The 27,519-nt window shown below is 28.5% G+C and overlaps 1 protein-coding gene across 3 annotated transcripts in view; it reads left to right on the top strand.

Annotated features, from left to right (window-relative positions):
- LOC100206462 (ubiquitin conjugation factor E4 B) overlaps positions 1-27,519 on the top strand; it is a 95,074-nt gene that overhangs the window by 45,293 nt on the left and 22,262 nt on the right. For all 3 annotated transcript variants that reach the window (XM_065799143.1, XM_065799144.1, XM_065799145.1), the window contains 11 exons: positions 583-866; positions 1,215-1,315; positions 6,150-6,267; positions 6,544-6,627; positions 17,533-17,592; positions 17,736-17,852; positions 17,928-18,026; positions 18,741-18,854; positions 26,848-26,937; positions 27,021-27,126; positions 27,211-27,446. In XM_065799143.1, the coding sequence (XP_065655215.1) occupies positions 583-866; positions 1,215-1,315; positions 6,150-6,267; positions 6,544-6,627; positions 17,533-17,592; positions 17,736-17,852; positions 17,928-18,026; positions 18,741-18,854; positions 26,848-26,937; positions 27,021-27,126; positions 27,211-27,446 (1,409 nt within the window). The remainder of the gene's footprint in view (positions 1-582; positions 867-1,214; positions 1,316-6,149; positions 6,268-6,543; positions 6,628-17,532; positions 17,593-17,735; positions 17,853-17,927; positions 18,027-18,740; positions 18,855-26,847; positions 26,938-27,020; positions 27,127-27,210; positions 27,447-27,519) is intronic.

Genomic DNA, 27,519 nt, shown 5'->3' with positions numbered 1-27,519 from the left:
TACAAATTTGTATAATTTTTCTGTTGCATAACTCTCAGTTATAACTGTCAAAGATGAATTTTTTGTCAAGATAATTGTGCTTTGGAGAAATTAAATAACTCAATCATATTTAAGTTCAGCCATACTTTATCACATATCATTGGAAAAAGTTTACAGTACTGTAAGTAGTTGAACTTTTTTTTTAAAAGAATTAAAAAAATTAATATTTATACTATCACTTTTTTTCATCTAGAAAGACATAATGTAAATTCAAAAAATACATTTTAAATTGTTATTTGAACAATTAAATGCAAATTAAAAACTTTATTCATTCTAAAATTCAAGTTGAATTTTAGAATGTTATAGAAATTATTTAAAATAGACAAGGATGTTTCTTACTAATAATTATTAAGATATTTATGATTAAATTAATATATTATACTATATACTTATTGTATATGATAATTATTTATTACAAAATTAACATTAACTGATTACAATTGTGTTATTTACCATTGTTTATTATTTAAATTTGTATTATTTGTAAGTATTTACAATTTTTATGAAAATTATTTTAATTTTAATTTTCTTCTTTTTTTATAGTTAAAAGTACAGTAAACTTTAAAGATATAATTCAGCAAGTTCTGATGAACAAACTACTTAGTTCGTTACAATTTTATTCACATGAAAGTAGCACGCCACAAGTTTTCCAAAATACTGATGTTTTCATTGGTTCACAAGTTGATAAAACATCTAAAGAACTCTCAAAAGCTGGTCATCATGATACTCATGAACTTCCTTTTGATTATACTATGTTGGAATGGCGTGTAGCTGCACTTCAATATTTGTGTGATTGTTATGAGCGAGCAAAAGCTTCTCAGGGATCAGTTAGTTTTGAAATTTAAACAAGTTTTTAATTACATTTATATTATAACTGTAGTGTACATTATAACACAATAAAAAGTAATTCTAATAATGCAGGCCTAAAAAAAAAAAAGTTTTTTTTGTTGCCAAGCTTTTAAACTTTTTTTTTTTTACAATATATAAGGTTTTACACTAAACGCTGAAGATTTGAACCCAAATATCTTTACAACTTGGCATGATTGTAAAAAATGGTTTGCATATTTGAAATTAAAATGAGAAATCCTATACAAAAAAAAACGATTGTTTGACAACAGAAAATTTTTTTTACCTAATTGTTTGTTAGTTTAATGAATTTTATTCTTTTTTTTTAGAAAAATTTTAATCAACAGTGGAAAGAAATACTATTAAATATTAATGATATCTGTATCAACTATGCAGTCTTAATTTCACAAGGAAAACTTTCAGATAAAATGTTTGTTACTAAAAATTTGAATTGCTAGTAATATATCATCATTTATATATATATATATATATATATATATATATATATATATATATATATATATATATATATATATATATATTTATTTATTTTATTATATATATACATATATATATATATATTTGTATATATATGTATATATAAATACGTATATATATTTATATATATATATATATATATATATATATGTATATATATATGTATATATATATATATATAAATTAGTATTTAATAATTTATTTTTGCTCTGTCCTTTAAGAACATTGAGCACTTTATTTGTAGAATACACTGACATAATTTATATATATATGTGTGTGTATATATATATATATATAATATATATATATATATATATATATATATATATATATTCTATATATATAAAGGGCAATGTGTGTGTGTGTGTTTGTTTGTTTGTTTGTTCTCTATAGAAATCCAAACCGCCGGGCCGATCTCGATGAAATTTGGCACGGGGGTAGTCCTCGAGGGGGAGAAGGTTCTTAGCTGGGTTTTGACCCCGTACCCCGATCCCCGGGGTCAAGGGGGCCCAAAAATGGGCCCCCCTGACCCCGGGATCAGAGGGGAACATTTTTTGGGCCCATTTTTGTGTACAGATATCAGGTAAGCCAGTTTAAATATTGGCCCGGGCAACGCCGGGTAACTCATGCTAGTATATATATATTTATTTATTTATATACATATATAAAAAAATATATATATATTAGTAATGTACCGATTAATCGGCATCTGCATCAGTTAAATCTTCCACTTTTTGCACAATTGGAATCAGTATCAGCATCAGCCTTTTCTTATTAATTTACCGATTTTCCAACCGATGGCATTTTAATATTTTTACCCAGCATTATGATAATAATGAAATAATAAATAAACTAAACTTTATGCATTACTAGTTTTTTTTTGAGAAACTTTGTTTACAGGAAAATATGTTTATTCTTAAGGCGGTGTTTATAAGCTTTAATTTAACAGCGAAATGAACATATACTTTTAATACCATGTTGTTTTAGAAAAATTTGCTTTTGTGTTGTTTTATTGTTACACTTAAAAGTAACCTAATTAAGAATTGTTATCTATATGTGTTCAAGTGTAGCCTTCTTTATTTCTAAATAATGGTTGTTACTAATAAATTACTTTTTTTTTTAATTCACCTCCCCAAGGCCGAGAAGGCCATTACAGACGAGGAGGCTACTTAATTGTGGGTATAACTTGACGAACAAGGCCGTTGCGCGGAGAAACAAGATGAGCGTGGTTCTACCAGGGACATGGTGGGGATTTAACTCGGAACCTCTTGCTTATATAGAAAGCGCTCTGCCACTACACACAACCGCATTTATAGTTTTTTAGTTTTATAATTTTAATTAAAATACACTAAAAATCAAAATTTAACCTATAAAGCAAGATAGTGGTTAACAAAAAACTTAAAAGATTGCAAATTATATGAATCAGGAAAACAAGATAATGGGAGTAAATTCCAAAGAACTGAAGTTCAAGGAAAGAAACTAGATGAATAAGAATTTTTAGAGCACTTAGGAACAGTCACAGTAAAAGGATAAGACTTAATTGAATAACAAGTAACATGAGAATGAATTTTAGTTGATGTCACAAGTGACACTATCAGACTTTAGAGTAGTGCCCATTATAGTATTTATAGAATTTATGTTGATGTGAAAATAGTTGAAGGTTGGCTGCAAGAGCAGGTCCAGCTATATTAACAATGCATTTTTGCATCTTGTCTAAAAATCGTTTGAAGATCTGCTCTAGAATGGCAACAGTATTCCATACAAGAACAGATTAGAGATTTATTGAGATAAAGAATAGTAATTAGAGTAAGAAAGTACAACAAAGAGATACAACCTTAGCATATGCTAATTTTTCAATGAATTTGATATATGGTTTCCAGGAAAAATTGGAAGTAAGAGTCAATCCTAGAAGACAATGAGTAAATGACTCATCAAGTACATCACTGTTCATAAATATAGGAAGATCTATATTATTATGATAACAATTAGCTGAAAAAAAGTAACTTTTGAGTTAAAGTTCATCAGCCACTGAGAACCCTATGTTGTAGTATAGATGAGATCTTTTTTAAACTCAAATGCCCCCCTTATTAAGACAAGAATGAATTATAGTATCATCAGCAATGCCACCTTAAATGTGAGAATTTCAGGGAGAACATTAATGTAATTTAAAAAAAGTATAGGACTGAAATGAACCTCTAAAGTTACAGGAAGATGTGCTTTAAAGAAGAAAGCTGTCCATTGAAAACAACTTTTGTATTACAATTGATAAGGAAAAATTTAATTATCTTAAAGATGTTTACCTGATGCTCCAAAAGAAGTGAGCATATGGAGAAGACTCCGGAGAACACTTCTGCAAGACTATAAAATGTATGTTGTCCAGACCACAAGCTGTAGAAAAGCAGGAAATCACTTTAGATACTTAAGCTAGAGTGAAAGGTTTGGAAATGTTGAGAGCGATAGCACTAACCTCTTCACATCCATCTAATGCATGATTAAACCAATTATTTTTTGATGTTATTATTAATAGAATATTGGTTATTCTTGTTAACAAATCAACACTAGAACAGAAAGATTGAAACCACATTAATGGTCAGAAAGTGAGTTATTAGATTCAAGATGAGAGATTATGTGTTTGTTAATTAAAGACTCAAAAACCTTGCTTATAGTAGTAAAAAGACTAATTAGACGGTAGTTAGACAAGTCAGATTGCTTACCAGAATTTTTGAAAGTAAGGATAACAGATACTCCTTTTTATTAGGCTGGAATAGTAGATAGTGATATGAATGTCAACCAATGGCTATATCAGGTAGGATGTAATTAGTGGAATCAGAGATGAGATTGATGAAAAGTTCTTAGCAAACAATTCAGCTTTGTCTTCAGGTGAGGTAACAAAGTCTGAACCATGTAAGGTGTAATGACAGGTTTGCTTTTTTATTATAAACAGTTAAAATGAAATACAAGACTTTGTCACTTAAGAATAGCAGGCTTGAGTGTTAAAAAAAACCTTTTTACAATGGTATAAGTAAACAGACGTCTGTTTTCTATTGAATTCTTTTGGTGATAGATATAGAAGTAATGGTTATGATTGAAAATTGCAGCAGCTCAATGATTGAAAAGCCATTGAGAATTATTGAGAGATTCCATGTCAGTCTAAATCCAAGCAGTTACATAAGAAGCGCATTTATCTGCAGGAAGATAAAAGATTTCTACCCTAGGTCCATTATGAAAAAAATTATGGAAAAAATCCTTGTCAGCTTTAAAGTGTAAGAGGTATAATGATGGAGGAATTCTGATGATGAAAAAAAATTAGATAATAGTTTTAGAAACATCAAATTGTGATCAGAAGCACCTAAGGGTAAATGTGGAGAAACTGAGCTCTGACTAGGATCAGAAACAAGACCTAAGTCAAGTAAAGAAGGTAAGTAATTTGGATTATCTGGAAAGCAAGTTGGATAGTTGACTTTTTCTATCAGAGATAATGAAAGGCAAATGTTGTGGGTCGTAACACCTGCAGAATCACTGACAACAGCCAAGCTGTTCAGTGTGATAAGCATTAAAGTCACAACGATATTGGGTAAAGGATAAAAAAAGTGTTCTTTGTAACTTTAATAAAAAATAACATTGAAAAAAGTGCAGTCTTGAGATGAAGGAGAACAACATAGAGCAAAAAGAAAGATGATAATGTGAAGTGGTGCTAAACAAATGCACATAAAAGAATAGTCTGTGGATTCAAATCTAGTTTCCCGACAAATGGGTGAATTCTTAAGAATGTAAATGTCCAGGCTAAGCATGTGACTATCGTAGTCTTTACGAATTAAAGGAAGATAACCATCAACACTGGTATATATATATATATATATATATATATATATATATATATATATATATATATATATATATATATATATATATATATATATATATATATATATATATATATATATATATATATATGTATATATGTATATATATATATATATATATATATATATATATATATATATATATATATATATATATATATATATACTAGTAAAAACACTTATCTAATTTTTTTCTTCAACATCATGTTTCTCCATCAGATGGTTCATCAGGAACAATGTCTAAACATCAAAAAGTTCAAATTATAGAAAAATTATTTCACAGGAAGTTGGGAATTGTTATAGTTAATTATGTAATAACTGTAGTGTTTTGCAACCAGGAATTTGTATCAGCTATATTAGATAATTAAAAAATCATGAAAAGAATTCTTTAGAATTAGGATAATTTTAGACTGGTAAAACTTTGTTTATTCTTTACTTTTAAATTTATTTATTTATTAATTTTTCTTTCATGGTTCCACACCTTATTGGTTTGAGCTGTGTTCTATAATGCCATTTTTTTATTTCAACATGACATTACAAAAGAGTTAAGGCAATTTTTTACAACTAGATACTGTTCCTGGCTTTGACCTGTTTTGCATATCAAGACTGAGTATTATTAAGTAAGGCTTATGTGCTACTTTCCTATCCAAAACTAATTTGCTCAACCCTGATCCAAAACTAATTTTATGTTTTTATTTTAGACTTTTTCTTCTCCTAAGTAAGTTGCATTTGCCTCATTATAGTATTAGTTTAATGTCATGATAAGTAAAATTCCAAGTTGCTTATGCACATATTATTTAATGCATGCATAATATATGCATATACTAAATAAAATTATACATAGTATATGCATAATTTTGTATAAGTTATACTTTAGATGAACAAACTTTATGTTTTCTTTAGAGTGAATAATGCTAGCTGCGTTGTTACTCATTTTTTACTTGATGAAAAGTATTATTTTCCTGCAGAATTTCTTTCCAGTTTTGTTTCTACTTTATGGCTCTCAGGCAATTTTCAGCAGGTGAAAACTTTTAAACTAATTGAGTGAAGTGATACTTTTAAATTAAATAAGTAAAATGTATTCTCATTTTTCTCACACTTGTTTTACCTATTTTTTACCTTCTTTTTTTTTCCATTACTTAGTGCCATACCTATTATAATTTATATTCAAAAGTAAACAAAAAAAGATTTGATATCTTCAAATGTTTTTCCATTCTCCGTTATTTGTACTCCCTTTTTTATGCAGTTTTTACTGAAGTATTTTCATGTTTGTGTAGGTTTATTGCGCACCTTTTAGATTTTTGAACCTGTTTTAAAGTCAATGTTGGAAAAAATTTCAAGTTGCAGTCTCTCAAATGAAAGCTTTAAGTACCCACTCATGGTATTTTATTCTTTTCTTTGTTAAATATTTATAACTTCCTAATATCCATAAAGTTGATATTAAAATTTTATTTTTTTATATCAATATTTAAAAAATATCTGTAATTTGGAGTTAATAATAAATCAAAAGTAAAAAAAATTTTCTACTAAAGTTATAAAATAAAATAGAAAAAGTGTTTTTTACACTGTATTCTATTCGTTTTGAACTGTAATTCCTAATTTTACACTGTACTTTTACACTGTAATTACCTTTTACACTGTAATTACTAATACACTATAATTTCCTTTTAAAATTACACTGTAATTTTAAAAGGAAAATGTGTTCTTTACAACTTAATTTTAAATTTGTTAGAAGTTTGTGAATATTTATTTCGTAAATATTTGTATGTATTATTAATAGTATTAGTAATTACCAATAATATTTAGATTTAGAATTTTTGATCCTAAAGATTTATAAATAAATCTCGTAATTAGCCCCCATAAAGAAAAATATGCAATTGCTTTAAAACTGTTTACAAACACTGTCTTCCCATATTTTTTCACATACAAGAAGCACCTACTACAGGAAATATGGCATTTGTAAAAACTTGCCTTTCTGAGAGCTACCTTATATTGGGGCAAAGATAAGGTATAATTTATATTACTATATATATATATACATATATATATATATATATAAATATACAGTCTTGGCTAAAATACTTTGGTTTTCAGCTAACATGTGACTCCAAAAAATCTGGACAAACTTCCCACCATTTTTTCTCCGCATAAATTTATCAATTTTGATGGCTCGCACGCCATTTTGTAGAGAATTAAATTCTCTACAAAACTCATTAATGTTATACTGAGCAACAAATTTGAAATGATGAAAAAAGTTACTTCGAAACAAGATGACGTAAGAAAGCGAGTGTACGAATTTATTGAAATTAACCCAGAACTTTCCAAAAACGCAATTGTAAAAAATTGATGGAAAGTGATTATGATGGAAAGTATTCCAAGATCTACGCTCTACAATATTTTAAAATGAAAAGACAACAACATATTACCCGAACGACAAGTTGGAAGCGGTAGGAAAGCAGTTAAGATGACAAAAAAGAAGATCAAACAATTGGAAAAAAAATCGACCATCAACATAGAATCAGTCAACGTTCTCTTGCTAAAAAATTCAATGTCAATCAATCATACATATGCAAAACGATAAAGCAGAAGACAATCATTCATTATCATAAAAAAATTAAGGCTCCAAAAAGAACTCCTGAACAACATTCTTTTGTTCGTCAAAAGTGCTCTAAATTGGTTGAAATTTGATGAACCATATTTTGGATTAAGTAATTGTAATATTTCAGGAAACAGTGGATTTTATTCATCAGATAATACTACGACACCAAATTATGTTTAATTAAAAAGAAAATTAAAATTTGAACAAAAATTATTTGTTTGGGTTGCAATTTCTCCAAAGGGATTGTCAAAGCATTATATTGCACCTTCCGGCCAAGCTGTCAATGAAAATATGTACATAGACAAGTGTTTGAGATCATGTTTGCTCCCATTTATAGAGACTGTTCATAAAGATGATGAAATAGTTTTTTAGCCTGACGTTGCATCATCTCACTACTCAAAAAAAGTTCAAGAATTTTTGAGGTCCAAAAATGTCGAATATGTGCCCAGAAGTCAAAATATTGCAAACATACCAGAATTGCGACCTATTGAAGATTTTAGGAATGAAATCAAGAGAGCAGTATATGCTAATTGTTGGGAAGCTAAAAATTTGATTCAACTGAGGAATCGTAACAACTACTGCTTCAAACATGTCGGCATTGAGCGCGTACATCGACTTGGAGAGTTTTACAAGAGTTGTTACAGTTCGCAGACAAGGAATGGAAAATTTGTAATTTTTTGTAATATTACTCTATGAACATTGCTTTTTTTGAAAGATCGTTCAAAACTTAAAAAATAAGTCATCTTTCTAAAAACATTTTAGAATTTAATTTGTCCAGATTTTTTGAAATCAAATGTTATTTTCGCAATTTTTTAACTGTTTATATTGATCTAGATTATTAATTATATGAAAACAATTTTAAGCAGGTATTGGATAGCTGTTGCTATGAGTCGATTTGAGTGATAATAAAAACTTTTGCTATTTTACTAGTTACTGATATTTTTTAGGTGCAATAACTTGTAGTTTTTTAAATTATTTGTTGAGTTTTTTGATATTTATTACTTTATTATAATGTAATATGGGCAAAACTTGTTTCAATTAATCAACATGCATTAATAATAAAGTCACAAGGATGGTTTTTCTAGCAGAAAAATTAAAAAAAAAATTAAAATTTCGAAGTCAACTGTTAACAGTATTATCCAAAGTAACTGGTCAGGTTATTCCTAAATAATCATCTCGAAGGCTAAGAATTACTACAAAGTGTGATGATTTGAGTATGAGAAGGATTATAATGAAAAATCCTTCAATGTTATCAGCAGAAATTAAGAAACAATTACCATCTTATGTAAGTGAAAGAACAATAAGATATAGACTTTTTTCTGAGTTTCAATTGCCTTGCCGCATTGTAGCCAAGAAACCATTATTAATAACAAGCAGTGTGCAAAAAAACTCGACTACTAGACAATGGAGTAGAGTGCTATTCAGAGATGAAACTATGATTACGTCATTTGGTACCTGACATCATTATGTTCATCATCTTGTCATAAAATTATAGAATCCTCGTTACACATTTTCTTTTGTGAACCACTGCCAAAAGTTGATGGTTTGGCGGTGTTTTTCTGCTTTTAGAAGTAGTGCGCTCTATTTTGTACCTTAAGGCACAACTGTGAATGTAGCCGAATATCTGGAAATAATGGAAAGCAAGATTTGCAATACAATGCAAATACATTGATGTACCACATTCCTACAAGATGGCGCGTCGTGCCATTAGCAAAGACAGTTCAATTCTGGTTTGTCAAAAAAAAAATGTATATATATATATATATCTGCATATATATATATATGTATATGTATATATATATATATATATATATGTATATATATATATATATATATATATGTATATATATATTTATATATATATATATATATATATATATATATATATATATATATATATATATATATGTATATGTATATATATGTATATATATATATATGTATATATATATGTATATATATATGTATATATATATATGTATATATATATATATATATGTATATATATATATATATATATATATATATAATATATATATATATATATATATATATATATATATATAAACTTTTCAAATATAGAAATAACTGAAGATGAAATTAAACTGATCAAATCTGAGTAAAAACAAAACAAGAAGCCGTTATAGTTTACTAGTCTCCTGTGTCAAATAAAGAGAGCAAGAATTTCTTTGAATGTCGACACTGGGATACAATTTCATTCTTTTTGTTTAGTAAATTTGTTCCACCATGTGATAAAATTACATATTTTTCCTAGAGACAGCGGTGGCATTTTATTGTTGTAAGATTATAGGGTCTGCAACGTTTAATTATTCTCCACATTAAGATAGGCTTTATGTTTTGATCTTTTAAGCTCCATACTTCCATTGAAAGCTCAGTGTCGTTTCTGTATTTAACTGAAGCAAAGGATTTTAGATGATTAGCGTATCTTAATTTAAATGATGTGTGACTAATACCAAAATATACTTTTTTGTTACCTTCATTATTAATTGTAGCTTTGTAAAAAATATTGTTGAACAAACACTGTTCGTTTAATGGACAAATTGATTTATTTACACAGTTGCATTGCTTAGTTTCTATTTGCTTGTTGTTGTGCAATATTTTATGATTGTGTGAGTTGAATTTTCATTTCTCAACACAGGATGCAAGAAACAATATTGGGAATACAGGGAGTTAATTTAGAGTGTAGAAGAAAATTTACGAAATGACTTAATGATAGCAAATAGGAACGTTGAATGCCTGGCTCATAACCTTTTTTACTTTTTTTCAAAGTAAGGACAAATATTTTCTGTTATATTCTACTAACAATAAAATGCAAATGATACTTTTGTAATTAAAAATTGTAATTATTTTTTATTTCTTTTTTTAGGTGTTGGCAGGCTTTACTTGACTTTCTTTTTATGGTACCTTTTTATGGCAATTTTTGTCCAAATAATTACCAGATGTAAGCGTCATAGCTACATTTATTGATCTCTGTTGTGTTGACATGTCAATATTTTTGCACTTCCTGTTTACAAATTTACTAAACAAAAAGAAAGAAATTGTATCCCAGTGTCGACATTCAAAGAAACTCTTGCTCTCTTTATTTGACACAGGAGACTAGTAAACTATAACGGCTTCTTGTTTTGTTTTTACTCAGATTTGTTTATCACGTCTGAATCTGTTCTACGGTATTTAATTTTAAGTATTCACGGCTGATGATTGCCTTCAGGCATGAAACTTAAAGTCCCGCTATTTAGTTGTTTCTATTCATTTAATTACATAAAGTATATATATATATATATATATATATATACAGTGGCGGCACAAACAAAAGTAAGGACAAATACAGCAGAAATTAAATCACTGCAACTTTTGTCCAAATAATTACCAGATGTAAGCGTCATAGCTACATTTATTGATCTCTGTTGTGTTGACACGTCAATATCTTTGCACTTCCTGTTTACCTTAGCAACAAGCACATGTTTTTTTAGATAAATTAATATAACACATTGGAAAGTTGTTTATCATATTTTAAGCATAGGAAACAAAACAGTAGAGGTAAGTGATGTGCCTTCATTGTGATATTAATGTCATCATTACACAGGTCAACAACAAAAAAAAAATTTTCTGGTGCCGAGCAAACAATTTGTTTTTTGTATAGCATTTCTCATTTTGATTTCAAATATGCAACTCTTTTTTTACCATCAGGTCAAGTTGTAAAGATATTTAGGTTCAAATCTTAAGTATTTAGGTAAAGTCCCTAATATTGACGAAAAAAAAGTTATTCAAAAGAATGTCAACCTGGGTCTCAAAAGAAGCGTATTTTCATAGAGATTTTAGAAAACATAAATGTTTTTCCTTCAAATTTATTAACAAAAAAATTATGTGAAAAAATGCTAAAGACTCTTAAAAAAAAGTCAACAGAATGTTATTAACCAAAAATACACAAAATACTTATTTTTATTACAAATGAATAACATTTTAAAAATCTCTATGAAAATACGCTTCTTTTGAGACCCAGGTTGACATACTTTTGAATAACTTTTTTTTCGACAATATTAGGGACTTTACCCTAAATACTTAAGATTTGAACCTAAATATCTTTACAACTTGACCTGATGGTAAAAAAAGAGTTGCATATTTGAAATCAAAATGAGAAATGCTACACAAAAAACAAATTGTTTGCTCGGCACCAGAAAAAAATTTTTTTTTTGTTGACCTGTGTTATTAATTGGTAGAAAATATGTGTTCATTGTATTACCAATCACATATTGAGTCAGTATATACCATTTAAGGTCATCTAAAGCCCGATATGGTTACTGAGAACCAGCAGTCAAGGGTAACTATTGAGTTTTAAGGTATTCTCCACCAAGTTTTTTTACTTTAGCCAATTTTTTTGTGTTTTATTAGCATCTGCTTCCATTTTGACAGCTTCACTATCAGTATTAATATTATTTTGTCTGTTTTAGTTTAATTTAATGATCTAATATCAGTATTTTTTTTTGTAGAAAAAATAATAAAATATCGTCTCTTGTCCCAGGAAGAGCGCCTCCGTGCTGTTTTCATGGCAGAAAATGATGAAAATTATAGTAAAATTGTAACAATTCTTGGTTCTACTGCAAGCGGCATCAGAAAAATTGTTAAGAAATATCAGAATTCAGGTTCTACAGCAGACAAGGCACGTTCCGGAAGGCCAAAGAAGACGAGGGCTCATACCAATCAGGTGCTGTTCCGCATGTCACTTCAGGAACGTCGCCTGACTGCACCACAACTAAGCCGGAGACTGTCCGAGGAACATGGAGTTAATTTGGCCTCCAGAACTGTGCGGAAGAGACTACAAAAAGCTGGATTAAGAGGGTGTGTGGCAGCAAAGAAACCTTTGCTCTCTGCCACCAATGTCTGGCGACGGTTGGTCTTTGCCAGGGAGCACAAAGACTGGGCTGTCGAGGACTGGAAAAACGTTATTTTTTCCGATGAAAGTTTGTTTCAACTATTCTGTGGGGCAAAGAGACTGATTGTTAGAAGAAGAGTTGGTGAAAAGTTTAAAAAAGACTGTATTGCAACAACTGTAAAGCATGGCGGTGGTAGTGTTATGATTTAGGGGTGCATGTCTGGACACAGGGTAGGGCAGTTGTATCGGTGCATTAGGTCCATGAACCAAGGCCAATACATTGGGGTGCTTCAGGACTCAATGCTACCATCTGCTGATACTCTGTTTGGACAAGGAAATCGGTTTATCTTCCAGCATGACAATGCACCATGTCATAAAGCAAAGAAGGTAACCAATTTCCTTTGTCAAAACGGAGTGGATGTGCTCGACTGGCCTGCTCAGAGTCCAGACATGAACCCCATCGAGAATTTATGGAGTGTCATGTCTAAGAGCATTGAGGTAAAGAAACCATCCAATATGGATGACCTGTGGGTATTGTTACAAGGCGCGTGGAACAATATTCCACAGACAACAATCGATGGTCTTTTTGCCTCAATGCCTAGCCGTATGAGGTGTGTGATTAAAGCTCGTGGATACCATACCAAACATTAATAAAACAATGTTTATTTTACATATGTGTTGACTCTGTATGTAGTGTTCAATAATTTAGATAAGAAAACATACATCTCTTAAAATCTCTTTCGTTAGAACCTCTTAAATGTAAAAAATGCAAGATTCTGTCGGATTTGTCCTTATTTCAGGCCTTGTTTTAAAGCGTAGAGTGATTTACATATGCCTTCAGCAATTTTGCTTATCCTACTTTTTATCATTTTTTAACTTTTAAATTAGCGGTAAGATAAATGAAGTAATTAATTTTAAAAAAAACCACATTAACTTTTGAATGACGATATGTAAAAATATTTGTTATAAAAGTTTTAAAGAAGTTACGTTAAAAATAATTGTTGTAACTTTTTATCATGATGATATTTCTTATCTTTTTATAATGATTATATTTAATGTAACTTTACGCTAATCGTTTTTTCTAAATATTTTGCAACATGAAAAAAGTTCTTTAATCCTTAAAATTGTTTGCAGATGTTTTTAATAAAAGTTCAGTAAAAACTCTATAAAAACATTACAAAAAACTTTTATATTCTGTAATCTCTGCCAACAAAAATATTAAAACATTTTTTCAAGATATTAAAAAAAATGTGCCAATATAGGAACAGTTTATTTTTATTGTATTAAAAATTACTTCTTCATTAATTATTACTCTTTGCTTTTCTTATTAGTTAAAGGTATATAGATACCTTTAACTTTAAGGTACATGGAGGGAGGGGGGCCAGCACAGAAGAAAAAAAAATTACCTGTTACTCGCAATTTTTGAATAAAGACAAATTGCTAAATTTCTTATGCATGTGATTCAATAAATTTTTCTTTACATAAATCAAGTTATATTAAAAAGTTAAAGAAATCATGAGTAGACTATAACATCCGCTGATGACACTAATATTATGTTAAATATATTTATATAACGCAGGTTTCATTATGCACGCGCACGTTACAGACTCTAATACAAAGGCATGTTTTAGCTTAATGGCAGTCTTTATTCTTTACTAATGACCATGTATTTTTCTATATAAAACAAGACAAACTAGTATATAAAAATCTAGTATATTTCTATTCTCTTCAAATTGTTTAAAGTTTGAATATTGATTGTATTTTGAAGGACAAAAGAGTTACTTTGAAAACTTTTAAATCCTGGGGCTTTGCCGATGCTTTTCGAATTGAAACTATCACAGAAAAAGGAAAAAATTATGTTATTAAAATCATATGTAATTTGTGTGATCTTCATCAAAATAAAATTTTATCTAAAACCAATGGTGCCGTAAGGGCAGCTGCCTTACGGTTTATAAATGACACAAGTCATGTTAAAATGTTTTAACATGTTAGTATATTATATTTAAGTTGGTATATAGATAAAATTAAATATCGTTCAATAAATAAATAAATTTTTTCTTAACAAAGATTACCTCATATTTATTCTCTTTCTTTTTGTTTTATTACTCTAAATTAAATTGTTTGCAAACAAAAAACAAAAAAAGAAAGAGTTTTGTAATTGTACGTAGAATGAAAATATTTTTGAGTTTGTATATAAGTTAAGGAACTTAATTTTTAATGAACAATTTTATTTTTAAGAAAAAAGTTTATTTTAAACAGATGTGATTCAATTTATTAAATAAAAACTTTTTATTTTGTTTAATAAAATTCAAAAAAAAAAAAAAAAATTAAGAATTTAATTGTTAAAAACAATTCTTCTCTATAGCTCTGTGTTTCTTTTTGATTTGTTTAAATGTAAAACATTTATATGATAACATAAAACATTTATTCATTAAATTCCTGGCGATTGCGTTCTAACTAGGTATCAAAAATATGCTCAAAACAGACATTAAACTTTTTTATATTTTTATATAACGCAAGTGAAAATGCTAAGCAACATAAGTTTAAAAAATATATTTAAAAACCTAAATTATTCTTTACCAGTCAAAACAAAATCGCTGTTCAAGTAATTAACAAGGGTTTTTGTTTATCAATATGTTAATATTCTTTGTTTACTCCCGAAATTTTTAAAAATAAAAAATCATTATTTTTTTAATCAATAACACAATTACTAATTTCAAAAATAATGAAAAATATATCTATCTATATTTTACTAAATAATATTTAACTAAAAATAATATTGTAATAATATATAAATATATATATATATATATGTATACATATATATATATATATATATATATATATATATATATATATATATATATATATATATATATATTTGTCATTACCTGTTAGCGTGGCAACTGCAGAAAGATCACATTTAAAAAAACACATTTAAAAAGAATGAAATTTAGCATATATAAAAAGAATAAAATTTAGCATATTTAAAAAGAATAAAATTTAGCATATTTAAAAAGAATAAAAGTGCAATTAAGGACAACAATGATACAAGACCATTTGTCTGCATTGAATCTATTAGCTAATGAAGCAGAAGAAGCAGTTCAATAAGATTTAAATGATGTATTAGACTTATTTGCAGCTATGGCACAAAAAAAATGTTAGAACTTCTGCATCCTATACTAATATACCATAACATACTGTTTTCTGTCATTTATATATCATTTGTTTGTGTTCTAGAATATGGTTTTTTGTTTCTATGTATAGCTTTTTTGTTAAGAAGGAAGGTAAAAGCAGGATTGATGGATGGGAGTGGGGTAGGAGAGGGAATGTCAGTTAAGTAATTTAGGTGCTTGGATTAAATTTTTTGTCAGGGAGGAGGGGGGATAAAAATTTTGTTTTGCTATGCTACTGGATCACATGAGCATTCAAACTATTTTTAAAAAAGATTGAAAAAACCCTATTAAATGCTGCCAAATTTGATTCGATTATTTTTTGTTTTTAACCTAAAATATGTCAAAATTAAGATTTCGTCAGAAAGTCAAAAATGATTGGGATTTTTATATCAATTGTAAATATTTGTTATGAATGTTTTTTTTCAGTAAAATAACTTTTAAGTTAATAATAATTTCTTGTTACTCATAAAAGAAGGTTATAAATTATTTGTATAAGTTATTTTTATGTATATATTTCAAACTTTCTTCTTATCAAATTTTTATGTATGGATGTTTACCTTGAAGGTTTGAAAACAGCTTCATTTTAAATAAATTACATTTGTGTCCCATTCCTACAAATGAATTTTAAAACATTTTCGATTGTCTTCTAAACTATAAAAACACATCACTAGTTGGAAAATTGATAGCTCTGCAGCATCTTATAAATATACTATGCGTGCTACCTTAAATTGTTCTTTTTTAAGCTAAATGCAATTTTCATTTGCATTTTTTAAGAAAATTGCATAAGGAATGTTTCCCTAGTGAAGCAATTTGATTTTAATAATTGTAAAATATATAATAACATTGGTTGGTGTCTGTTTTTAAAATAAAGTTTGAAACCACTACCAGTGAGGTAGTATATAGTGATAGAGGGTTTGCCTTGTAAGCAAGAAGTTCCGAGTTCCAACCCATCAAGTCCCTGGTTGTACCATGCTTAACTTTCTCCTGGAAACGATTTTGTTTGTCAAGGTTTGTGTTTCGAAGTTAAAGAGTTGAGAGAGGATTATAATACAGTTAAAAAAAGAAAAGTAGTCTCATTGACTGAAGTGGCCTCCTCAGGAGGCAAATTCATTTATAAAAAAAAAATTGTATAAAAGTATTAGAATGTAAAACATGTCTGTAGATAAAAGACTCTGAAAAAATATCCAGATATTTCAAAAATACTATCCATGACATTCCTAATTTATGCAACTGCACTATTAAACAAATTAAAGTTTAAGTAAAAATAAATAAAATCAAAAAATCAAAATTTTTTTTTTTACTTTTGTATGGAAATAAAAATGGTATATCTATTTATCTCTAAAATAATATGCTTTTAGTGCAACAGTTTTAATGCAATAGTTTTAATGCAACAGTTTTAATGCAACAGTTTTAATGCAACAGTTTTCTTGTTCAATAACTAGAATTTGTCTGAAATCTTTTTAGTTTTTTTAGAGAATTGGTGCAAGCAAGACCCATAGCTCGCCATTCCTGCTAAGGCCTAGTATTTCCTGATATAGTATTATCCTCTTTTAGTATAACCCTATTATGAATATTATTCTTTGCTGTTTTTGGAAATATATTTATTAGTTTATTTTTAAGGCGCTTTCTACCTTATGTGATATTAAAGTTGCCAATGGTATCAGACCACTTTGCAGTTTGGTAAAACATAATTTATTATGTAAATATAATTATGTCAAGAAATATGATTAACTTTAAATTATGTTGAATAATAATAGTTTTTCTAATCAATTAGTTGCTAATTAGTTAATTTTTTTATATGAACTTTTTAAAACGTTATTTAGATGACAAGTTTGCATAATTGGTTACCACCTCCTATTTCAATGGCAAGTGGGCGAGAAATTCAAATGCTCTCGTTCCTGGGACCTTTCTTGCAACTCTCTGTTTTCTTTGATGATGATGTAATAGCTTGTTTTATTTTGTTGAAAATTTTTTTGTTTTTGTTTTTTTTTTCTTACTTTTTTTTTTAATTTTAGCCTAAAGTAGCAAAAAAGTATTTTCCTGTTGGCAAGCAAAGCTCAGATAATATGCTGTTAACTCGATCAACACTTCGTACACACCTTCAGCTTGTCAGGGTAAATTTATCCTGTCCATATTCTCTTAAGTTGATAATACTGTGTGTTTCCAACTGGAAAGGAATAATGAATAGTGCTAAAAATATAGTACTGAAATAGTATAAAAATTATGCTTGTATATAAAAGAAATTTAAAAGCAAATTGTGTAATAATATAAATACACACATAGTGTTTTCAAAAAAAAATAGATGCTTAAACTTTTTTTATTTAAAGCTTATTTAAAGTAAATCATAAAACATAAAAAACAAAAAAGTTATAAATTTTTTTTCTTTTTAACTTGTGTTAACTTTTTTCAAAACTACACACCTTTTTTGCTTTGCCAAGCTACACATCTGTTTTAGATCTTTTTTTGATCTTTTTTAGTTCAGTCTTTTTTTAACTGTAGTGTGAATATTCATACTTTTTTTTTACTTGTATATGTGCTATTCCTTATTTTCTTACCTGTAGTGAAAATGTTCAGCCTATTTTACCTCTAGTAAAAATGTAGACTATTTTACCTGTAGTGAAAATGTTCAGAATTTTTTTCTCCGTTATGTAGACGTTCAGACTTTTTACCTGAAGTGTAATTGTTATACCTGACTTTTATATCTGTAGTGTAAATGTTCATACTTTTTTTAAAAGTAGTCAAAGTGTTATTTCAGTTGATGTATTTTATTTTATGTTTTTTGAGTAATGCAGCCAAACAGTAGTGTCTAATAAATTATTTTTTTTAAGTCTGAAATGTTCAAAGTGGTTCATAGTTTATTGGTAACTTCTGAATTAAGAGGGCACTGTCTTGATTACTTTGCTGCAGTTCTAAGTAGAAATTCTAAAAAGAATCAGCTTCAGGTAACTTTATATACATTTTTAAATTGTTTTTTAAGATTAAGTAATAAAAAAGTTTCTTAACAAGCCATAGAAGGACTGAGTGGAGCACAGCGGGATGGAATTCGCACTTTTTTTTTTTTTAACATTTTTGCTTCCAACAAGGCTGCAAGCAACCACTATTAGAGTTGGAAGTTACTGGAAGAGAAAAAATGAAGATTGTAAAGCAAGATAACGATTGACAGACGACTTAAAAGATTGCAAATTATATGAATCAGGAAAGCAAGATGAAGGAAGCAAATTCCAAAGAAATGTTAGAGGAAAAAAACTAGAGGAATAAAGGTTTTTAGACCACTTAGGAACATTCACAGAAAAAGGATGAGACTTAATTGAATGACGAGTAACACGAGAATGAATTTTAATAGATGGTACAAGAGCTGCTAGCTCTTTAGAGTAGTGCCCATTACAGTATTTGTAGAAAAGAGAAAGAGAAGCAACATTACAATGATGTGATAATGGTTGGAGGTTGGCTGCAAGAGCAGGTCTAGCTATGTTTATAATACATTTTTGCACCTTGTCTAAAAAAGAAAGGGCATCATTTGAAGATCTGCCCCAGATATGGCAACAGTATTCCATAACAGGCTGGATTTGAGATTTACAGAGAATAAAATCTGGAGTAAGAAAGTGTCGAGCTCGATAAAGAGATGCAACTTTAGCAGATGGATTTGATATATGGTTTCCAAGAAAGATCAGAAGTAAGAGTTAATCCTATAAGACAAAGGACAAATGACTCATCAAGTACATTACTGTTTATAATTATCGAAAGATCTAGATTGTTGGGATAACAATTATCTGAGAAAAATATAAGTTTTATCTGAGTAAATGTTCACCAGCTACTCAGAACTTCATGCTGTAGCAGAAGTGAGATCCTTTTCAAGCTCAAATGCTCCCTCCAAGCAATCAGAGAGTGTTGGCTTCTTATCATGACAAGAATAAATTGTATCATCAGCGAACAATGCCACATTAGATGTGAGAATATCTGGAAGATCGTTAATGTAAATTAAAAAGGGTATAGGGCCAAGATTTGAACCTTGAGGAACCCCTGAAGTTACAATATGAAGAAGAGTGCTGTCCATCGAGGACAACTTTTATACTACAATTGGAAAGGAAGGATTCAATAATCTTAAAGATGTTTTAAAAGTATAGACGACAGCTCCGCAAAATACTTCTGCAAGACTAGAACAGGTATGTTGTTCAGACCACAGGCTGTAGAAGAGTCTGAGCAGGAAATCACTTTAGATACAGAAGCTGGAGTGATACGAATGTCAAGCAATGGACCTGTTTGATGACTAACTCAGGTAGAACGCAACTAGTGGAATCAAGAGATGATATTGATAAAAAGTTCTTGGCAAACAATTCATCTTTGTCTTTAGGTGAGGTGACAAAATCTGAACCATAAAAGAGAGGTGGAATAATAGATTTACTCTGATTATTGATACTGTTAAAGATTCTCCAGAAGTCGCGAGAGCCTAATTTTTCAGATGAAATACAAGATTTTATGATCTGAGTATAGCAGGCTTTGGCGTTAGACAAAACCTTTTTACAATTGTTCTTAGCAGCAATAAACAGACGTCTGCTTTCTGGAGAATTGTTTTTCTGGTAGATATGGAAGTAACAGTCCCGATTAAAAATCGCAGCAGCACAATATGAGGAAAACCATTGAGAGAGTGAGGCTTGATCTGGAATTTTCAAGAGGAAATGAAAGATTTCATGCCAGCCTGAATCAACAAAGTTATGTAAGAAGCACATTTGTCAGTATGAAGACAAAAAAATTTCTACCCAAAGGCCATCACAAAGAAAATCACAGAAAGAGTCCCAGTCAGCTTTAAGGTAGTTGTTTTAGGTACGATAATAGGGGGATTAAGTTGAGTAGAGAAGGTAAATGATTCCGGTTGTCTGGAAAGCGAGTTGAAAAGTTGACTATTTGAGTTAGGGATTGAGAAAGGCAAAGGTTGTGGGCTTTAACGTCTGCAGAGTCAGAGTGATGAGCAATAAAGTCATCAACAACAACAATATTGACTGATGGATAAAGAGAGAGGGCTCGGTCAATATGATCAGAAATAAAATCGAAAAGAGTGCAGTCTTCAGATGAAGGAGAGCAATATAGAACAAAGAGAAATGCAATCAAGTGAAGTGGTACTAAGCGAAAGCACATAAAAGAATAGTCTGCGGACTCCAACTTAGTTTCCCGATAAATGGATGAATTCTTATTAATGTAAATGCCCAGGCCAAGCATGTGACTATTTGAGTCTTTATGAATTAAAGGAAGATAACCATGAAACACTAAGATCACAAGATGAGACAACTGAAGTCTAATTTGACTTCAGTTGTCTCATCTTGTGATCTTAGTGTTTCATGGTTATCTTCCTTTAAGACTAATTTGTCTCACAAAGAGCAAGTAGGTCTGGTGAACTTTGCAAGAGATAAGGCTCAACAGAAGAAAAGTTACTTCGAAGACCGGAAAGATTTTTTGTGTTTTAAAGTTTTTGGTACTTTATTCATTTTTAAATTTGATAAAGAAATTGACTCAAAGTATAGGCAGTACTCAGTACACTGTTTAATTGCCCAAGCAATTGCCTCATTACTACTAATAAACCCTAAGGCATAATAAAGGCCTCCAAATGTGGCCTTGACAATGCACATCAAAAGTACAAACAAAGACACCATCCATGCGCAACATGACACTGTTAGTACTCTGATATTTTTCAGCTGTTGATGGAATCAGCCTCTCTGAAAGCTACCACAGAGTTCAGGAAACCTGACTACGAGACGGCCTTAGAACCATAAAACTAAGTTTTAGAGCTGTACCCTCATTAGGAGATAATAGAATGAGTTGCCTAGTCATAAAAACAGAGACAGAAGCAAACCCATGCATTGAGTCAAGAAGATCCAGGATTCAACATCCTAAACTGGAAGCAATGTATTATAAATACATCTGCGCTAGCCTAATAGATGAGGAAGGGGTGCAACAAGGGCTGGTCAACAAATCGGTTTACCCCATAAGTCTTTGCATAGAAGGCCTTCTACAAGACAGTATCCGGATGCATTTAACATCTGCCCAAGATGAGTATTTTTATTGAGACACCATCTCTAGCCTTTACTCAACCAAGAGTCCCAAGGCAGGGGGTGTCTTAAGTTTGAGTTGGGTTCTCCTAGCCTTTGCCTAATAAAGTGTATCCTACAAGGCAGTAAGACATGAAACAGATTGTACTGCGTTACATGTTACCAGTAGCAGGATAACTTGAGACATTTTGTTTAAATTTCTTTTTCTACAATAGTTTTTTGAATGAACAAACTTACATCCTATCCAGGATTCTTAAAAAGATATGACAGATTTCTTTGTTTGCAGGATATAAAAATATGGAATATAGATTACAAAATTTCTTTTGTAAAAACTTTTAAGTGAATTTAAATAAATTCAAAAAATGCATTAGTTAAGTAAAACAGTTTACAAGTATTTTAAAACATTACACTTCTGGCAATTTAGGTGCAAGGCTTTAGGTAATTTAGGTAAAGCTATTTTATGTACGTCTAAAGTGATTTCCATTATGCAACTTTTTATCATTATTTAACTTAAAAATAGTTCGATAAGTGTTTTGGTAAAAGAATTAATAAACATTATAAAAACCACTTTAACATTTGAATGACGGAAATGTAAAAAAGTTTGTTACAAAAGTTTGAATGTCAATCATGTTAGACATAAGCGCTTTTTACCAATGAAAAAAATTCAGATAAAATTAAAAACTAAAAAAACTTAATCTTTATTAAGCTAATTATTTTATTGAAATATTTTGTAACAGAAAACAAATTTGTTTATAGTTATCAATAAATTTTTTTTTTGTCTAGGAAGTTGTAAAAAGAAATGTATAAAAAAAATTAAAGAAATATATAGTTAAAACTTTTAATTATTATTTAAATTTCTAATAAATAATAAAAAATAATTATTTTTATAATAATTAGTTATTTTTTTATTATTTATTAGAAATTATATTTATTTTATTTTATATTCTCTTATAGTTTGTTTTTATTTTTGTTTTATTTTAACAATTGATTTTTTCGTTTGAAAAACGCTAGTACTTCAAGCTTGAAGCAAAGATCATAGTAAATATATAATTTAATTCTGATAAAAATTATATGATATGAAACAAATTTAATAAAAATACATAATTTTATTAAGATTAAAAAAATTTATTTAAGTTTTTATAACACAAGTTTAAAGCATAGCGATTATTTTTTAATAAATGGTAAATAAAGCAATGTAGTTTTAATAAATGGTGTTAGGAAAATGAATCTTGGCTTTCACAACAAAATCGCTGATAAAGAAATAAACTTTTATTAAAGAAATAATTTAGCATAATTTTTTTATTTGTTACATGCTAATTTTTTTTTAAATAAAAATCATTTTTAGTTGCAAAGCCGCAATTAGAAATATAAGAAATAATATTTTTTTTAAATTTACCATATTTTAATTCATTTATACAAATGTCAAGAAAAGAAAAAAATTTGTTTATATCAAACATTTTTAAAAATGTAATATTAAATTTAATTAGTAAAAAAAAACTTAAAGAAAATAAACATTTCATAATAGCATTTTTATATTTATTTAACATTTATTTAACTAGGGTTTCTAAAAAACAGTGGTTTTCAAAAAACAGGTGTCTTACTGTTTTATAAATTTGGAAAATTTTATTTATAAATGAGTACTCGGGAGGGGTATTTGTTAATTTTCAGAAAATTTGACCACCAACTAAATCTACCCTAAATTCTATCAAGTTTATCAATGGCTCAAGCATTGTTGGTATTGTGTTCCAGCGAGTTTTCACATCAAAATGGGGTTCAATTTCTTTTCCAAGTAGAGCCTTGACTTTTGATTGAAAACTTGATTTCGAACAGTTGAAAGTTTGATGTATTTTATCAACTTGCGTTTGCTCTTAAGTAAATCATTGTAGTTAATATCATCATCATATAAAACTTCAAAATTGATGCTTTTGTCAAAAGAATCATTTTCATTATTATCATTATCACAGATGTTGCTTAAATCTTCGATATCATGTTTTTTCTTGTAAAGTGTGTCACATGCTCAAAGATGTAAACCATGATTTAGGCAAAATTAACAAATAACATTTAAATTTCAAATATACTTCTTGTTTACAGATTCCTGTGTAGATGCAACAAAATCATTTTTCATTGATATTCCAAAAACACCTAGATTTTGTTTTATTATTTCAACCATATCTAGTGCACTGCATGAAACCAAAATTTGAGTTAATTATATTTTATACTTGATATTTTCAGTTTTATCATAAATATTAACAAATTATTTTCGCCCTCTTAAAGTAGTTGCTTTATCGACAGTCATGCTAAACTTTACCTTATTGGCTGCTTTTAAATTTATGGTGTCAATCTTTTCTTTTTTACTTTTTATCAAAATCTTTGTGCTGATGTTTCATTATATTGCTTTTTCTTAGCAGGAAATTTAAATCCATCTTGATCTATCGACCGGCAAATGTATTTGTTTCTGGTTCGAATGAAATGCCATTCACAGCCAAATCAGAGACAATATTTTTAAGATCCTTTTGTGCAAAGAAGTTGGCAAAAAAATTTTTGTCTCTTTTCACTTGCTCTCTCACCTGATAATATGATTGTACTTTTGCCTTATCTAAACAAATTCTGTGACTTTTCAAGTGACTTTTCAGGTAGTTGTAGAATTTCCTGAGCATTTTATTATTTTGTTACAATTCTGACACTGTTACAATACAATACTTCCATTTTGTTGCATGTGTCTAGACTGGCAAGAATAAGGATATAGATGTTAAATAAAGATATTAAATAGCCCTTTTACTAACTGTTAAAAAAATATATATAATTTTAACTTTGCAACTATTTTTAGGATAATGTAAATAATAAACTAATGCTAGAAGCCCTATTTAGAACTTGAGAAACTTTAAGTACTAGATTAGTAAAATAGAACCATTAAAATACAACTCCCTAGTACTATGCTCCCTAGTAAATGCGGTAGTGGTGTAGTGGTAAAGCGCTTGCTTCATAAGCGAGAGGTTCCGAGTTCGATCCCCACCACGTCCCTGGTAGTACCGCGCTTAACTTGTTTCTCCGCGCAGCGGCCTTGTTCGTCAAGGTTCGTGTTTCGGAGTTATAGAGTTGAGAGAGGGTTATAACCAAAATTAAGTAGCCTCCTCGTCTGTAGTGGCCTTCTGGGCCTCGGGGAGGTGAAATAACAAAAAAAAAAAAAAAAAAACTAGCTTGTGTTCTTAGTTTTTCTTAAAGTAAAGAGTGAACTTCTAAACTAATTTATTAAAGTTATTTTTTTTTATCCGAAAACTACCATTAAATTGCTTTAATAAATGTTTTGTTAAAAAAACTTTTCTTTTAACAATTTTAATATATATTTTTTTTATTTGAAACTTTTATCTTTATATGTATAAAAAAAGTTCCAGTTTTTAATTTTTAATTTTAATTAAAAGAAATAAGAATAAAAGTGATTTAAAAAACTTTTCTTAAAAAAACAGCTGTTTTACTGTTACTGTTAAACAGTGTTAGCAAGCCCTATTTTATGATAGGTAATAATATTGCAGTAATTTAAAAAAGTTAATGCCTTTAAAAAGTAAAAAGATTTTTATGATGTCAAATTCACATTAGGCTAATGTGTTAAGCATTTTTTTATTTAAAACAAGGCATGAGTTTATTTTGCAAAGTTGAGTGATTTGAACATAAATGAAATTCTTTGCTTGTATAAAAAGTTTAAAAAAATAAACAGTAAGAATCTAGCATTAAACTTACTTAGCCTTTATCTGTGTGTTAAAGGCTAAGTAAGTTTAACACTAGATTCTACAGAATAAAAAGCAAGTTAGATAATGTAAAATACCAATGCCCATTTTGCATACTTGCACATGACACAAGTAGCCATAAGAAATTCAACTTGTAAACAAAAGACTTGATTAAATCTTGATTATTTCGTACAGTGATTTTTCCTTATAGATCAGGTGATTCAATGTTAAGTCTTTTTAAGCCTTCTTTAGAACTTTAAGTATTGTGAAGTCTTGTTGGTCTATATAATACTATTTCGAAAAGAATAACATCTTTTTTCAAAAATGGTATATTTAAAATGAATGGTTTTATGAATGAAAGAATTCAAGATGAATGAATTCAAGATGAATATTCAAATAACATTCAGGATGAAAACACACTTCATATAGCAAAACTTAGGTAGTTTCTAATAATTTTTTTTAGATTTTTTTCTTTTTTTTTTGCAAGAGAGAATAGCTTGTTTTGCCATAACCATTGGTGATCAGAATGATGCTCTTTAATAAAGGCAGCTAGATCCTTTTCATAATACTATTTCGAAAAGAATAACATCTTTTTTCAAAAATGGTATATTTAAAATGAATGGTTTTAATACCATTCATTTCAATACGATATTTTAAGAAAGACATCAATATTCTGTTAAATTCATACTTTATCAGTATTTATATATTTCATTTACTATCAATAAAATAAATTTATATAATAAATTTATATTAATACCTATATAACAACATATTTATTTTGATAAAATATGTTGTTATATAGGTTTTATAACTATTGCAACATTAAGTATATGTTCAACATGTTAGCCTGTAATTGTGTATTATTTTAAATAAATTGTTTTAATTGTGCACCATTTATAATGAATTGTTTTAATTGCGTACCATTTAAAAATAATAGTCGAATCTATTTTTACAGTTTGAAGTTTTTATTTCATTTATTTTTGAGGCATTTAAGATATTTTCAGTCTCTTCATGGCTATGAGGACCTTTAGTACATTTCATTATGTTAGAGATGCTGCTTTTGGCCTAATTTGGTTATTTATTTTTTTCAACATGTTTTACTATTTGTGGTTTAAATTTTTATTCGACTTTTTTTTAAATGTGTAGCAGTTGTTTTATTTTTTTACCTTCAGGTTAATGAAAAGCTTTTGGCATCAGATGGTTTTATGTTAAATGTTTTATCAATTCTTCAGCATCTTTCTGTGAAAATAAAATTAGACAAGGTTTAAAATATGAATATATTGTAGATTTGATTAATGTTTTTCCTTTCTTGTTTGCTTTTTGAATTGTTATTATTTTACTGCAGGTGGATCTCTATTATTTACACCACCCACAATGTCGCTTAAATACTTCACAATTTTCACCGATTAAAGCTAAAAAGGAAGAAATTAATGCATTGAAAGAAAAACTAAGTATTTTTTAATGTAAATATAAATTTATTATTTATGTATAGTATTGATTTATGGTAATGGTTATACTGCTGTTTTTTTATATAGAGAAACTAAATAATTGGGTTGAGCCAAAATTTCCTACAGAGTGTTTCTTCTTAACATATCATTGTCATCATATCTCTGTTATACCAGCTACACGGAAGTATATTCAGCGCATGCGTGAAATTCGTGATATGAATAAACTTATTAGTGAGTTAGAATTGCGAGAAAATGATTGGAAACTTGCACCTTCAGCTGCAAGAAACAGGTTGCTTTTAAAGAAGTGGAAAGCTAAAATTCAGGTTTTACTGAATTTTTATTTTTATTATTAAATTTTTTTTTTGAAAAGATAACCACTAATTATTTAGAGAGTTA

This window comes from Hydra vulgaris, chromosome 06, assembly GCF_038396675.1.
Source record: "Hydra vulgaris chromosome 06, alternate assembly HydraT2T_AEP".
Taxonomy (NCBI): Eukaryota; Metazoa; Cnidaria; class Hydrozoa; order Anthoathecata; family Hydridae; genus Hydra; species Hydra vulgaris.
The sequence above is the reverse complement of the archived record's forward strand: the minus strand, read 5'-3'. Positions and strand labels throughout refer to the sequence as shown.